The 14,949-nt window shown below is 45.1% G+C and overlaps 1 protein-coding gene across 2 annotated transcripts in view; it reads right to left on the bottom strand.

Annotated features, from left to right (window-relative positions):
- The window catches only part of CNKSR3 (CNKSR family member 3), an 84,024-nt gene extending 69,932 nt beyond the window's left edge, over nucleotides 1–14,092 (bottom strand). For both annotated transcript variants that reach the window (XM_021693698.1, XM_044917699.1), the window contains exon 1: nucleotides 13,424–14,092. In XM_021693698.1, the coding sequence (XP_021549373.1) occupies nucleotides 13,424–13,475 (52 nt within the window). In that variant the 5' untranslated portion in view covers nucleotides 13,476–14,092. The remainder of the gene's footprint in view (nucleotides 1–13,423) is intronic.
- Between the last annotated feature and the right edge of the window lie 857 nt (nucleotides 14,093–14,949).

Raw genomic sequence — 14,949 nt, 5'->3', positions numbered from 1 at the left:
CACCATCCACAGTTCTAGCAGCAACATGCCTCCATTCAAACCCTTCTATTACTTACCCAGTGAATTAAGAGCAAAGCTCCTAAAAGTCAGTGGCTCTCAAACTGTGGTTCACATACCACCAGCAAAAGACATACAGGGCTGCCTTCTAAACACATGGCTCCCCCACCTACGACATTAGCAGACTCTGGCAGTTAGGGCCACCAACCATTTGGTCCATACTAGTGACTCTTATGCCCACTAAAATCTGAGTGCTCCTAAAGTCTTGCGTTCATACAACACGGCTGGACATACTTGGCTGTGCTGGACAAACCAGCCTACACAAGACAAAAAAAAAAAAAACTAAACTAAAAAAGACAGGCTAGCTGTTTGATGGTAACAGAGAACTGCTAAGGCGGCCAAAACTTGGGGCGTCAAGATCCTGAAAAGGCAAGAAAACCCATCTAACATTCTTCCCCATGTTGCTCTTTGCACTTTTCTGATTCCCAAGCATCCTGAAGACAAGAGGCCAAGCAGAGAGGAGCCATGGCTCTGAATACAAGAGAAAAATCATTTCTCTTCATCGGTACAAGAGAATAAAAGCCACCTTTAATTCTATCATCCAGAGATAGCCCATGCTGGCACTGTAATGTACTTCCTTTCAGTCTTTTTTTTTTAATGTATATTCACACAATCTCAGAATTGTAACTTACGAGAAAACCAGAACCTAAAATCATTAAGTGACTATCCAAAGGTTATATTATCCCTATTAAATATATTTGAAAATCCATCTTTCCCCATTTACAACAGCCAAATCAAATATTTTTTAAAAGAAACAGAACAGTGGGGCCTGGGTAGCTCAGTCAGTTAAGCGACCGACTCTTGATTTCGGCTCGGGGCATGACCTCAGGGTTGCGAGATCGAGCCCCACGTCAGGATCCACACTGGGCGTGGAGGCTGCTTAAGATTCTCTCTCCCTCCCCCCACTACCCTGCACACCTGCACACACACACTCTCTGTCTCTAAAAATAATAATAATAATAATAATAATAAACAGATACCGTTTTCTCCAGAGTGTTTTTTAATTGGGTTGTGAAATTACAGGTTAAATTTACATAGGTCAATTCAAATCATACCATTAAAAACATAAATGTTTTTCCCTTGCCCTCAAAACTTATTACCAGCCAACTTATGTCGGTACCTACCAAAGAGAAGCTGGGTGACAGGTCAGGTTCTGGAATCAAATGTGTCTTGATTCGAACCCCATTTACTTATTACGCAACCTGAGAGAGGTGAGGGCCTGGTTTCTTTAACTCTAAAATGAAGACAATGAAAGTGCCACTGTCAAATAAGCATTTTGCAGACTAAACGAGATTAATTTACAAAAAGTCCTATCAAGGGCCTAGCACATACAGAAACTCAGTGTCACCTGCTAACTGCTACCTTACTAAGCCATGAGCTTCTTGACGACAGGCTTCATTTATAACTAACTCATCTTTTTGTCCCTAGCATGAAAAAGGAGATAGGGGGCGCCTGGGTGGCTCAGTCGGTTAAGCGGCTGCCTTCGGCTCAGGTCATGATCCTGGGGTCCTGGGATTGAGCCCCATGTCCGGCTCCCTGCTCAGTAGAGAGCCTGCTTCTCCCTCTCCCTCTGCCTGCCACTCTGCCTACTTGTGTTCTCTATCTAGCTGTGGAATAAATAAATAAAATCTTAAAAAAAAAAAAAAGAAAAAGAAAAAGGAGATAGATCTTAAGTCAACTGTTAACTTACTAAATCAAACAGGACCCCACAAACTAGCACAAAAATTTGCAACATATTCCCTACTTTAAAATCTTTCTGTACAAAGGAATGAACTTATGTATGAACGAAATCTTTCTGTACAAACAGAAACAGTTCCTGTCAGGGGCCAATCCCACACAGCCAATGGCAAAGTAAACTCAAACAAGAGAAGCCAAGTTCCTGTTTTCTCACTGAAGAGTAACTACCTAATGTCTACGTTCATTAAAGCATTGGTATTTTTGACCTAACAATACCTGCATGGAGTTACATATTGCAATGTCAGGAATAATGGAACTAGTTAAATTGCAAAATGAAATTATAGGTAACACACGGATTTGCTAAGTAACTGATGAATTACTGCAGAGCTCATTGTATTCACAACTTATAGGTAGGTTTCTCACTTGGGCAATTAACACCTGACCATGACTGCCCACAGAGGGAATTACAAACTGGCCCACAGATGTATTTTGTGTGTCCGATGGCACACAAAAACCGTAAACGGTTTTCTAAAAATTGGGAAATGTCACATACAATGCCAGATTTCCAGCTTCATTGTGAAAACAAACCAAAAAAACAACAAAAATCAGAAGATCTGGAAACTGCAGATCTAGTCAGCAGAAACTGAGCCAACGAATGTGTCTTTGGGTTTGCCACACTCTTGGCCACTTCTGACTGACTCACATACTCCTGCATTTCCATTTCTGACACTGCCCGCCTGGCCCCTTAGGCCTCTGAGTATGCAACTCTCGTTGGAAGTCCCAGTGCCAATCCTGGTCTTCGTGTTCATTTCTGTAGCACCTTTTCTATTTTGGACTCTCTTGGCCTTGGACAACTGCCGGGGGGCGAGGGGCTCCCCAAACTCCACCTGCACTGACTCAGTGTCCATGTACTCAGACAAAAGAGCTTTTCACCTTGAGCTGCTCTGAGGAATTCTCTTCTCTGCTTTTTCTTTCCCTCACTTCTCTTTGCATCTGCCTGCCCAGTTCAAAGGCAAAACCTGAGTGCTAAGTGAGAGACAACAATGATCCACCCTCTCTCAAAATGGAATGGGGGAAGGGGTGTTGCATTCTGCTCCTCTATTAGAGCAAAGTCTGGAAATTCCACCCGAAACCTAAACAGGTCCCTTCGGACCATGAAACATTCCTCTTCTTCTGTGTTTTCCTGGGGCTGAGCACTCACAGCAAAAGAATCCCCTGGGTCTGGGGTGGAGCACCTGGCTAGGAGTCCACAGGGTGACAGCTTTGACCCTTCCCTGCCTACTCTGTGGAAAGGACACTCACAGACGGAGATACATTAACTTATCCACTGAAATCCGTAACAACCGTTCCTACTGGAAAAAGCTCTCCTTTCTAAGTGATCATTATGTATTAGTTAAAAACCAACTGTAGATAGGAATTATGGGGGATAGTCTGCCTTAAATCATTGATTTTTGAATGTTCTACATGAGCGGTATAAACCAATGGTCCTCAAATTTTAGCCAGCACCAGGATCTCCTGAGGGACTTGATCCAACGCAGTTTCCTGGGTCCCACCCCCAGAGCTTCTGATTCTGTGGGTCTGGGATGGGACCCTGGAATTTACATGTTTAAGCTCCCAGCTGATGCTGATGCTGAAAAAGTAAGTTCAAGAACAACAATGATGAGATGTTTCGGCGGGGGGGGGGGGGGGGTGCCACATGTATGAGACTGGGAAAGGGTCTCAAGAAAATATCAGCTTAAAAATGCCAGGAGTCAGGTCCAATATTCATATATTTATAGGTGCTCATTGTGTGTGCAGATTAGATGGTACTAGATAAGAATGAAGAATCTCCCCACATCCAAAATGAGTCTTTCTTCACCAATCAGCATTCTGTCAAGATTCTCCTACTTGGCTCAGTGGTACCTATAACGAAACCACTTCATACTACATGTCTCTAGACATATTCTAACAGGGAGTATTTGTGGTATTTTTCCATATTATTACTAACAGTTTTGGTTTTAGCGTAGACAGTCACTTTTCGCAGCCATGTTATCTGCATGTGGTTCGTGTGGGACTCCAGCTGGAATCCATGTTAAGAATGTGCTCACGACTTTAACAGGTATTATATGAAGTCTGGTCTACTCTACATAGGAAGCTAGCTTTCCTATCTCAAAGATCATATTCCAGGTAGTTTGACTTGACTCCCTTTAAAACACTGTAATTTAAAATTACTCTGGGAACATGAAAGACTATTCAGTTAACAGAGGTTCAAGTTGGAAACACACACACACACACACTACTACTACTACTAAATCCAAAAGCACTGAATTTCCCCTCTGCTGCAAATCTCTGAAAATAGGAAATAGAATGTTTCCTTTCACTAAAAGGTTTTCCTCAGGAAAGCATGATTCAGATTATCATAATCACTGCCTTTTCTGATAGATAACACGTGGGGGTTTGTTCTCTAAAAGGGCTGACGGATTTTCTTCTTGGGGGAAGGGAGAATAGGTGTGTGTAGTAAGCTTCAGGTCATTCTCCTATAAGCCTACCTACCTTCGTTTCTCTCCCACTCTACCCCATTGATAAGCAACGCGTTAAGTGTTTAAAAATGTGTTCAACTCTAAACCTGTTGAAAATTCCTCAATACACATCTATTCAACCAAAAGCATGGTGGCTCTTTTTTCTAAAGCACAAGTAGGATAGTCTTTCAATGGAGCAAAAATATTTTAAATCAGATCTATCCATGGGTTCCCTGGACTCAAACACTTTTTAAGTGTTCCTACAGAAAGTTTTCTAGCTTTTACAACCTACTGATCCTGCATTCTAAGGAACTGTTTTGCTCTAATAAACACAACTGCATTTGCCCTTCTGATCCCAGGTTAAAAACTGTTCAATCAGCCATTTGATGTCAAAGAAAACAAACTAGGCTATGTCCACTTTCACAAAACCCCTATTCATAGATGAATAAACAGCTTCAGAAACTGTAGCTCCCAGCAAAATGTGCCAGGAAAGAACAATACCGGGAACAAAGCATGTGAAGGCAAAAAGACAGATTGCGCTCTCTATTTAAATGACAAGAGAGTAATCAGGATGAGGGGAGGGTGGGAGCCCTCCTAACCCTAATAAGGAAAAAACAAAAAAACAAAAAAACAAAAAAACAGGAATATACATACATCACAATTTCAAATATAATTTCAAAATGATCTCAATGAACCAACTCTATCTAGAACTTGGCTTCTCAAATGCTGGAGCCACCAAAACCTTAGTCCAAAGTCCCATCATTTCTAGAAGAGCTGTTGGTCTATTTTGTTGTGGTCACTGTTATTGTTGTTTGTCAACCCCATATTAAAGCAGGGACCCCAGCTGGATGCCTGTACCTGGAACAGAGCTGGATTTTTAGCACCTAAAACAGTATGTGGAACTTAGTAGGTCCTAAGTAATTAAGAAACTCTTTTTACTGCGGGGTGGAATTGTCATCAACATGAGTCTTCCTCCTAAACTCCTGCTCCTAAGCTCTTTCCAAGAAAGCTCCTACACAACTGTTCTATAATACCACCTTCCTCTAAGATCCTCAAAGGAAATGAAGGAAAAGTGTCCAAGGAAACATGAGGTAAAAACAGAAAATGGAGTTGATTTAACATACCGATATACCAATAAAAGGGAGGATGGAATTGTTGTAAGTTATTAGTAAACATGTGAAAGGGGACTATCAGCCACAACAGTGTTAAATATTCAAACAAAAATAAAATCCAATTGTACTACATTAATATGTTATGAATTAATCATTAATAAGTGTATGAACATTTATATGCTGTACATTTCCCTGTATATTCCCTATACTGCCTCTTTTAACTGTAACTAAAACCTGTGTATTGGTTATTATCAGTCCTATTTTACAGATGAAAAAACTAAGGAAGGTTTGAAGACCAGAAGCTATTTACCCAACCTATCAAACCAGTTAAGTGTTAAACACAGAACGTGAATCCAGTTTTATTTTATTCCAAAGCCTGTATGTTGTTCACTGCAGCTGCTTGACCTTGTCTCTCAAAGCATTTAAAATGAGGGATGCAGGGCGCCTGGGTGGCTCAGTCGTTCAGCGTCTGCCTTCGGCTCAGGTCAGGGTCCCAGGGTCCTGGGATCGAGCCCCACATCAGGCTCCCTGCTTGGCGGGAAGCCTGCTTCTCCCTCTCCCACTCCCCCTGCTTGTGTTCCTGCTCTCGCTATCTCTCTCTCTGTCAAATAAATAAATAAAATCTTTTAAAAAATAATAATAAAATAAAATGAGGGACGCCTGGGTGGCTCAGTCGGTTAAGCATCTGCCTTCAGTTGGGATTGTGATCCCTGGGTCCTGGGATTGAGTCCTGCATCCAGCTCCTTGATCAGTGGGGAGCCTGCTTCTCCCTCTGCCCCTGCCACTCCCCGTTTGTGCTCGCTCTCTCTCCCTCTTTCTCTGACAAATAAATAAATAAAATCTTTTTTTTTGAAGCATTTAAAATGAAGCCACTATGAATAATCAAAGGCAAGCAGGAAATTTGTTTATATATGTGCGTGTGTATGTCTCTGTGTATGAGTCTACCAAAGAGAAATACTAATTGCATCATAGACAAAAAACTACAACATGACACTCAAAATAAAAATTAGGAGTGTCAGAAAAAGAAATGATGCATTCCGCCACTGAGCTGTATTCTGAAACAATACAACACAATCAACAAACTACAATAAAATAAATAACTAGCAGTTAAGTGTCTCAAAGGCTAAAGGGTCAGGTTTAAAATACATAGGGTCCTGCTTAGGCTGTATAACTGGAAAAAAGAAACAAACAAGAAAGAAAAGGCCTATGTCCCATGAGTATAAATCCTAAGGGGATAATCAGGAAACACAAAAGTCAGAAGTTCTTTGCAGCTGCCCCTTCCCACATTTGCCAATTAGGAAAAACAGAAAACATCCACCTTGGCCAGAGGAGGAACCAGGTCCGGAGCGAACAGAACAAGAGAACAGAAGCCTGTGGAGTCCGGTCCCAATTCCCGGCCTTTGACCTTGGCCAACTCATTTAACATCCATAAGCCAAAATGTCCTCATCGGCCACAGAGAGATGCCTTCACTGCACATCTCTGGGGCTTGTGAAGACTCAGAAAGGAACAAACAGGGAAGAACTCTGCAGAGTTCATGTAAATAAAACTTGTTTTATTTATTAGAAGCTGACATAATGGCTAAGCCTGGGGTGAAAACTCTAGGAATACCACGAAAGGAGAGTAAAATGGGAAATCAAAGTGAGAACACGAATGTCCCAGAGCTAGAACCCAACAGGCTAGGAAGGGTCAGAATTGGAGGTGGTGACACAGACTGTGAGACAGAGGAGAGAGGCCCCCACGGCTCCATGCAATGGTGTGAACACAGAAACGGAGTCTTCCAGGGGAGACTCGAGCATGAGGAGGTCACTCCCAATCTCTTAAGGAGACAGAACTGAGACACCTGGCCTTAGAACAGCACACACTTTTCAATTTTGAGAACTACTCTGTTTATTCCCAAAATAACATTCTGTGTCATTTTCCACCAACAGTGAAGTCTTTCTGCAAAATCTGCTAATCACGGTAAACCCTGTGTAGTCAGTCACAAATGCCCACCTCATCCTCCCATGTCCACCTGACGATCTGGACAACACACTTAAACCACCGTGCCCACTGACCACCCCACAACTCCCTTCTTACTACCTGTTTTAAAAAACAAAACAACACAACACACCAAAAAAAAAGTTGTTAGGAGAACTCTTCAAGTCCCAAAACATAGGTAAGAAATCTCAGGGGAAATGTCTCAGTTAGCGTGCAGAGAATTACCTGATGCTGTTGCTAGGTGGTGCTTATAAATATACGCACACACCCTAAGATTGCCTTTTTGCTTTAATTAGTGGCCAAGTCAAGCATCCTCAAATTAAGTGTCATCATTTAAGGGCTTAAATAAAACAGACTGAGCCCATGTCAGATCAGACCACAGAACATACCAGCAGAGTATAAAAATGGGTTCACAGTTATGTGCCACAGCAGTGCTTCTCAGACTGTAATGAGCACACGGATCACCAGGGGATCTTGTGAAAATGCGGATTCTGATTCAGAGGGCCTGAGCTTCTGCATCTCCAACAAGCTCCCGGGTAATGTGGACTGCTGGTCATGGACTGGGTGCCAGATAGCAGCCGACGTTTGACTGCACGAGCCAGCCCTAATGCTGGGTCCACTGGAAGTCCAGTTACTATCAAAAAAAAAAAAGGTTGAGATAATATGGTTTGGATGTATTTACCCAAAGAAGGTTCAGGATACTGGCAAAAGACGTCTATCATTCAGCTAACCAAGAATCTTCCTGATCAGCTGCAAACCCTGCCCTGGGTCCTCTGAGTGATTGTCAAATGGCAGGGAAATCTCCTGGGTACTGACTGGTGACCCTGAATGGAGGAGTCAGCCTTATGACAGACCTGACGGCTCAGAGAGGAAAATGTGTGACCTGGAGCTACAGAATAAAAGAGAGGAAGCAATAAAAACAAGGAGCAGTAATTTATTGAGAACTTTCATAAGACCACACAATCCGGGGTAGAACAGGGATACAGCTCCCGAGTTTGATTGCAGAGCCCACCCTCACCACAGAGCTCCACTATCCTGGCACAGACCATAGAATTGATGAAGTCATGGGGGAGGGGAGGGTGTTTACGAGCACCACCACTTAAAAATACAGGACCCTGAGGAAGTTCTCTCTCTCTCTGTCTCTCTGTCCCTCTCTCTCCACTTCAGTGTCTCCATCTTTAATATGGGTTAATAATGGTTTGTACAGCTGATTGGGTTTTCTGAGAATTATAGGAGTCAAAATAAAGCACTTAGCACAGTGGCTGACACATAATAAATGCTTCAATAACTGTTTTTCTATTATTATGATTATGATAACTCTATGGCGAGAGCCCAGGAAATACACGAGAATCAGGAAGAGAGTGGAATAAAAAGAGTTTCTGACCCACGAGGGAGATGTACAACTGTCGAAAGAAAAGGACCTCCTTTTTTCACTGGCCACAGAGGCTAAAGGGAACAGTATAACCTAACTGGAATCAGGACTGCTGGAAGAACTGGCCTCCGTATGGACGGCAGCAGGAGGGACCTAAGAGTCTAACCCTGGAGTCGACCTACAATGTACCAGATCTCTACAGGTAACATTGAAATTCCAGCCCCTCAGGACCAAACAGTGAGGCACTTTAAGACTGCTGATGTCCCACATACTAACAGACATTACCGGGAAGAACAGCGCCTGTGGCCAGATTACAGAGAATGAGCAAATGCCCCGAATCCCACAGGCTCACACCTGAAGCAAGAAACCCCTTCACTCCTGGTTCGTGATGGGGAAATGGTACCCATGCTAGGAGCAAGAAGCTGGCCAGAGAGGCTTCTGTTCTGCCACTGACGCTGGGCATTAGAGATGTGCTCACTTGACAACACACTTATTGAGAGACTGTCCATGCCAGGCCAATCAACGACCAATGGCGCCTCCGGGACAAATCAGTGGTCCTTCCTCCTTGTCAAAGACACTCCCCAGTGGTCTGAAAACAGAAACACAACGTGAGTGGCTGCATTTTACAATGCAACATCTAATATTTAAATAAAACTTAGAGACAAAGACTTCACACAACTACAGTTTTTGACCTGAGAAAGCTGAACAGGAATGAAAACAACGCCATTTCTAAAACAGGGCGGACCCACAGGGTTGATGTAGGTGGGAAATTACGACGTGTATCCTACTTTGAGAACTAACCTATAAAGATCAGTACACATAAATTACTGTGTGTCAGACACTACTTGGCTGCTTATCAATATCTATTCTCCACCCCCCCTTCTTCCTCACTGAACAAACTCCAATTTTTTTCAGGGCCACAATGGACCCAAATTAAAAAAAAAAACAAAACACACACACACAAAAAAATCCCTCCCTTTCAGCACGAGGCTATGTGACAGTTCTGGCAACTGAGATGTAAGCCAAGTCACCTGATGGAGCTTCTAGGAGAAGACTTGACTACCAACAGTCTTTCGCCACCAGTCTCCTTCCTCCTAAAGATGGGATACTGGAGGTGGAATAGCTATCTTACACTGTGGCATTAAGTATGAAGATGAACACCATTTGCTGCCCTGCATGCTAAGAATGGCTCAACAGGATGGCAGAAGGAGCCTGGGCCCCTGACGGCACCATGGAGCCCCCAGCCACTTCTGAATTCCCCATCTCCAGACTTCTTTTACAAGAGAAAATCAACAGTCTCATTTGGTTAAACTCCTATAAATTGGATTTTCAGTTATGGGCCCCTGACCCTATTCTCATCTGAAGATCTTTTGCTTTGCAAAAGCCTTTAGGATTACTTAAAGGCAGGGTGTCATGAACTATGAATTAATCTGACTTACAAATAATCCTCCCAAATAGGTACGATAGGACACACATACACCAGACAACTCTCCTCCACTAACAGGATATTAATAACACACATCATGGGAATCCTGAAGGTCTGCTCTAAGAGTGAGAACCTCCTGAGAAGATGGAGTAAAGCTAAGGCACCTGGGCTCAAATGTTGCTGCCCCTTCCCCTCTGTGACACTGATTAGGGTACTGGACCTTTCTGTGCTCAGAATGCAACTACAAAATGGAAATATCAGTTCCTACCTCAAAACGTGGTTACGCACGTTAAATGAATGAATACTCGTACGATGCAGAGAAATGAGCCTGACACACGGCTAAGATTTACTGAGGATCTCCTAATATTATGAAGAAATTGGTGACAGTACAGCTAAAGATTCATACACACAAAAATTATAATAATAAAATAATAATAAAATCCACATGAATTCATTCATTCTGTAGACACAGACTCTTTTTCCTAATGCATGCACCTGCCTCCTAACATTAGCACGAGAGAAAGAACAAGCTGTAAGCCGTGGTCAGGGTTAGACAGTTTTAAATCCAAGGCTTTCTACGGTGCTCACAATCACCATACCATACTCATGCAACACAGAGCGTGGCAAAGTCTAAATGAAGAATTTCTTATCAGGAGGATGTATTTATAAAGTGGGGGTTGGGTAGAGAGCTTAGCAAAGATAACTAAAAATAGCTGTATAAGCAAACAAGTTTGCATAAATCAACAGTTGATTGAAAAGTCAGTATTTTCACATCATTACTGTGAGAAATATTCAAGTAATGTGTCATGCAATTTGGGAGAATGTAGCCTCTTGTCTCAGAGTCTGCCACACTTACTCCTGTTATCTTTTCTAGGTTCTAACACAGAAAGTATCCAGATCATTCTATGAGGCTGTACTTAAGGGTCCAAAAGGGCACAAGCATTCTGTATCAAGTTGCCACATGCTAACCACAGGTATGTAACCTAATCAGTGTCCAGTGCTCCTGATACCAAAATATTGAACCCCTTGTAACTGCTCTTTTACGTCAGTAGGAAACTTCCTAGATGAGAGCAATCTCATGTCAAACTCTGAATCTGCTCTTCCTTTTAGATGCTAAGCAAACATAACAGGATGTGAATTTACACTTCTCTTCTCCCAATCCCAAGAGGGACCAAAAAAAAAGACACGCATCTTGAGGGTGTGAAGATCTCACTCCATAATCTTCCTGTGTGCCTGTTCCCATTTTTCTAGTTGTACATTATCAAGTAGGCTGGCAGGGGCTCAGGAAAACCAAAGAGTGATAAACTGTAACCCTTTCTTGACTCCGGAGCAGTACAGCTCCAACAGAAATATACTGCATGCCACAAATGTGACTCATGTGTATAATTTTCCACTTTTTAGGAGCCACAATTAAGAATATAAAAATAAACAGGTGAAGTTAATTTTAATCTTAAACTGTATGTAACCCAATATATCCAAAACAGTCACCTCAACATGTAGTAAATATGAAAAATTGAGATAACATACATTCAGGTTTGTTTTTTTTTTTTTGCACTAAGTCTTCACATGTGTATATCTTACACTTACAACACATTACAATTCTGACCAGCCCACCTCCAAGGGCTAAAGAGCCACATGCTAGTAGCTACCCCACTGGACAGAACAGCTCTGGAGGTCAAAAACGGCTGAAAATCATCTGTTTCTTGAGTTGCTTCTATGACATACACACAGGTAAAATAATCAACCAACTCAGTCTTGGCAAGTCACTCGTTGGGGAATCTGGTGGTATCTTGAACGGGGAAACACACCCCATTGCAAAATAGGGCCTGGGACCTTACAGCTTTTAAGTTAATGTTTTGCACCAAGCACTAGCTATGCTATTTACTCTTTACCTGGGCAAACGTAGTCACCAACACACACATTTGTGTTGTTTTCATCCTCACTTTAAATAAGAACCCAGGAAATTTAGGTCCCTGGACAAAGCTCTTCTCAGCAGTGTATCCCTCTCCTGCTCCCCGTGGAAATGATCAGGCATTCCCCACTGACACATCCCATAATGTCCCATATATCTAGAACATCCCATTCCACGTGGTCTGTGGGTACTATGCAGGCATGAGAAATGAGATGTAGAGATGACCAGTTTCCATTACGCCCCAGCCATGGGTGAGACAGGTGGAAGGATGACCTGATCTTACCAGTATCACCTACCTCACAGGCTTACTGTGATGACCAAGGGCAATAAGAGAGAGAGAGTTCTTAGCAAACTGTAAAGCGCTATACAATTCTAGTTATTATTATTGGGAAAGTTATTATTATTGGGAGGACACCATTCCTCACCTGCAAGAGCAGATAGAAAAAACAAAAAAAATATAGTAATTTGAAACAAAGAGATGATAAGCTGAGAGGGGGATGAGGAACCCATGAAAACAGCGGTTCATTTTCTGGGCTTTTTCTTTGGAAGAGTACAAAGAGGCTTGAGGAAGCTCTAGCACTCCTCCTTGGAAATCCTGGGAGACATAAAAAGCAAGCCAGACCACTCGGAGTACGACCTTCTATCCCTGCTCCAACCCCACCCCACTTTTTTTCCTCACCCCAAATACCGTACAACTCAGGACAGTTATTCTAAACAGATCTCTTCTTCCCAGGGTCTAAATGTGGCCTAAAAATGCCGCGCCACAGGGGGTACTGGCACCTTCCCGAGCAAGTCACCGAGTCCGGGGAGTCTGGCTCAAGGCTTCTCGCCGGCGCGAACGCCTCAATGTTCTCTTGTGCTGCCCTCTCGCCTCCTCCAACAAAAACAGAGAGGCTCGGCGAGCCGCCGGAGTCTCCCTTTACCTGTCCAACCGCCCCGTCATGCCTGAGAACTACTCTGGGCAGGCGGCATTTACGAGGTCCGAGGGGAGCCACCCACACAAAGGCGCCTTGTGCCTCTCCGCTCCGGGACGGGCAGCCTAGGAGCCGGGCACCGCACCCAGGCAGGGAAGGCGCCCCCGGTCCCGCAGAGCCCTCCCCTGCAAGTCCCGAGATCGGCATCCCCAACCCTCACTCTCCATAGAGAGGCCATCTCCACTCCACGGCTTCATGATGGGGCTCCCCGCGGCTTGCCACAACCCGCACCCCCAAAAGCAGGCACAAGGATTAGGGGTGCACAAGCCGCTCCGAAGAAGTTTGCATTGTCACCGCGCAACGCTCTCAACGCGTCTCGCCTGAAGGAGCAGCTGAGCACCCTCCCCACCCCAGCTCCCCGCCCGCCCCATCCCTGGGCTGGACACGCCACCGCCCCCCACCCCCAGACCCACTCACCTCTAGTCCAGTCCACCACTTGCTTGGGGCTCCACTTGGTCACGGGTTCCATGGTAAACGGTTTTGCTCCCAGCGAGGCTAGAGTCGGCGGTTAAAGTCTTGCTACCAGGGCCTGCTGCCCCTTCCCGAGAGGGCGCGCCCCGCAGCTGGTCCCCGTGCGCCGGAGCGCCCCGTCAAGGCTGCATGGCCGCGGTCAGCGGGTCACCCCAGCGCGGCTCGGCCGGGACAGCGCGGCCCCCTCCCGGGCGCACGGGACAGCCGCGCGGCTCCGCCTCCAGCTGCCACCGTCCAGCTGCAGCTCCTCCTCCCCCCCACCCCGCCGCCGCGGGGAGCCCGGGCACAGCTGCCGCTCCTGGGCGACGGCAGCTGCGGGGACGCGGGACCGTGACCCCAGGCCCCCTGGCCTCGGCTCGGCACGGGACTCTTGGGCCCAGCTGCTCCCCGCCGCTCGACTGCGCCGATGGTCCGCACCACTTCCTCTGGCTCTCCCGCCGCGCGCTCCGCTCCCCCTTCAGCTCCTCCTCTTCGCGGCGTGCTCTCCCGGGGGTCTCCGCTCCGCGTGCGCTGGCGTCCCCGAGCCTTCCCGGCCGCAGGTCCCACCTCCTGCGCCTCCCTCCGGGGCTGGACTTGGGCAGGGAGGAGCGCGGGCCGAGCGCGCTCGGGTTACAAAGTTTCAGCTCGGGTCGCTGCTCTCGGAATAAAAGAGGGGCGGGGCCGAGGACCCAGTGAAACTCGTGGGAGCGGGTGGTTCCGCCCGAAAAGGCCGACTCCGGTTACTTTCCCTCTCTAAGACCTTCGCACACACAGTCGGAGTGTTCCGGGCCCTACTTTCCTTTTCAAGAGAGGGGCTGTAGATCGTGCGTGCATCCTGGACAGCCCTTTGGCTTGGGTGAGGCCTGGGTCCTATTGGTAGCAGAACAGTCTGTCTCGGTGTGAGCAACAATACACTAAAAAAAAAAAAAAAAAAGTATGATCTGCATGTTCTGTTCATTTTCAATGATTTGCATCAGTATTGCTCTGCGATTAAACCTTCCTCGTTTTAAAAATCTCAAGGCAAAATTATTTTGCTTCGTATTTTAGGTAACATTGTGACAATGTAACTTTTTTCCTCCAAAGACAGCAAGTTTACCAGGAGATTGTGCTAGTCACTTCATTCTCGGCTTCATCCATTCTAATCTGCAGTGGAAACCTTGCCCTCTATGTATATATTTTCATTTTTTACTCATTTTCAAACTAAGCCTTCCCTGTTGAATCTTCAAGGCCAGTGTCAAAGAGCAATTATCTCTCATTTTAACTCGGGATATGGGCCAAGTTCTCTGGACTCTGCGATGGGTTGAGCCACAAAGTCCCATGAATCTTCCTTTAAGATGGGCCTTGGCAACAAAAGGCCCAAAGCATCTGAAGGTGCCCAACCCAGAATGTTGGCAGGTAGGCAAAGCCAGAGGAGTTGGGAAGGAAATGGCCTCACTTCTGGGGCAAGGGGAAATGGAGCCAGTTACTTCATTCTCAGCTTTAATCCACTCTCA

The sequence above is a fragment of the Neomonachus schauinslandi genome, chromosome 8 (assembly GCF_002201575.2).
Source record: "Neomonachus schauinslandi chromosome 8, ASM220157v2, whole genome shotgun sequence".
NCBI lineage: Eukaryota > Metazoa > Chordata > Mammalia > Carnivora > Phocidae > Neomonachus > Neomonachus schauinslandi.
Note: the sequence above shows the minus strand (reverse complement) of the source record. Positions and strands in the feature narration are given on the sequence as shown.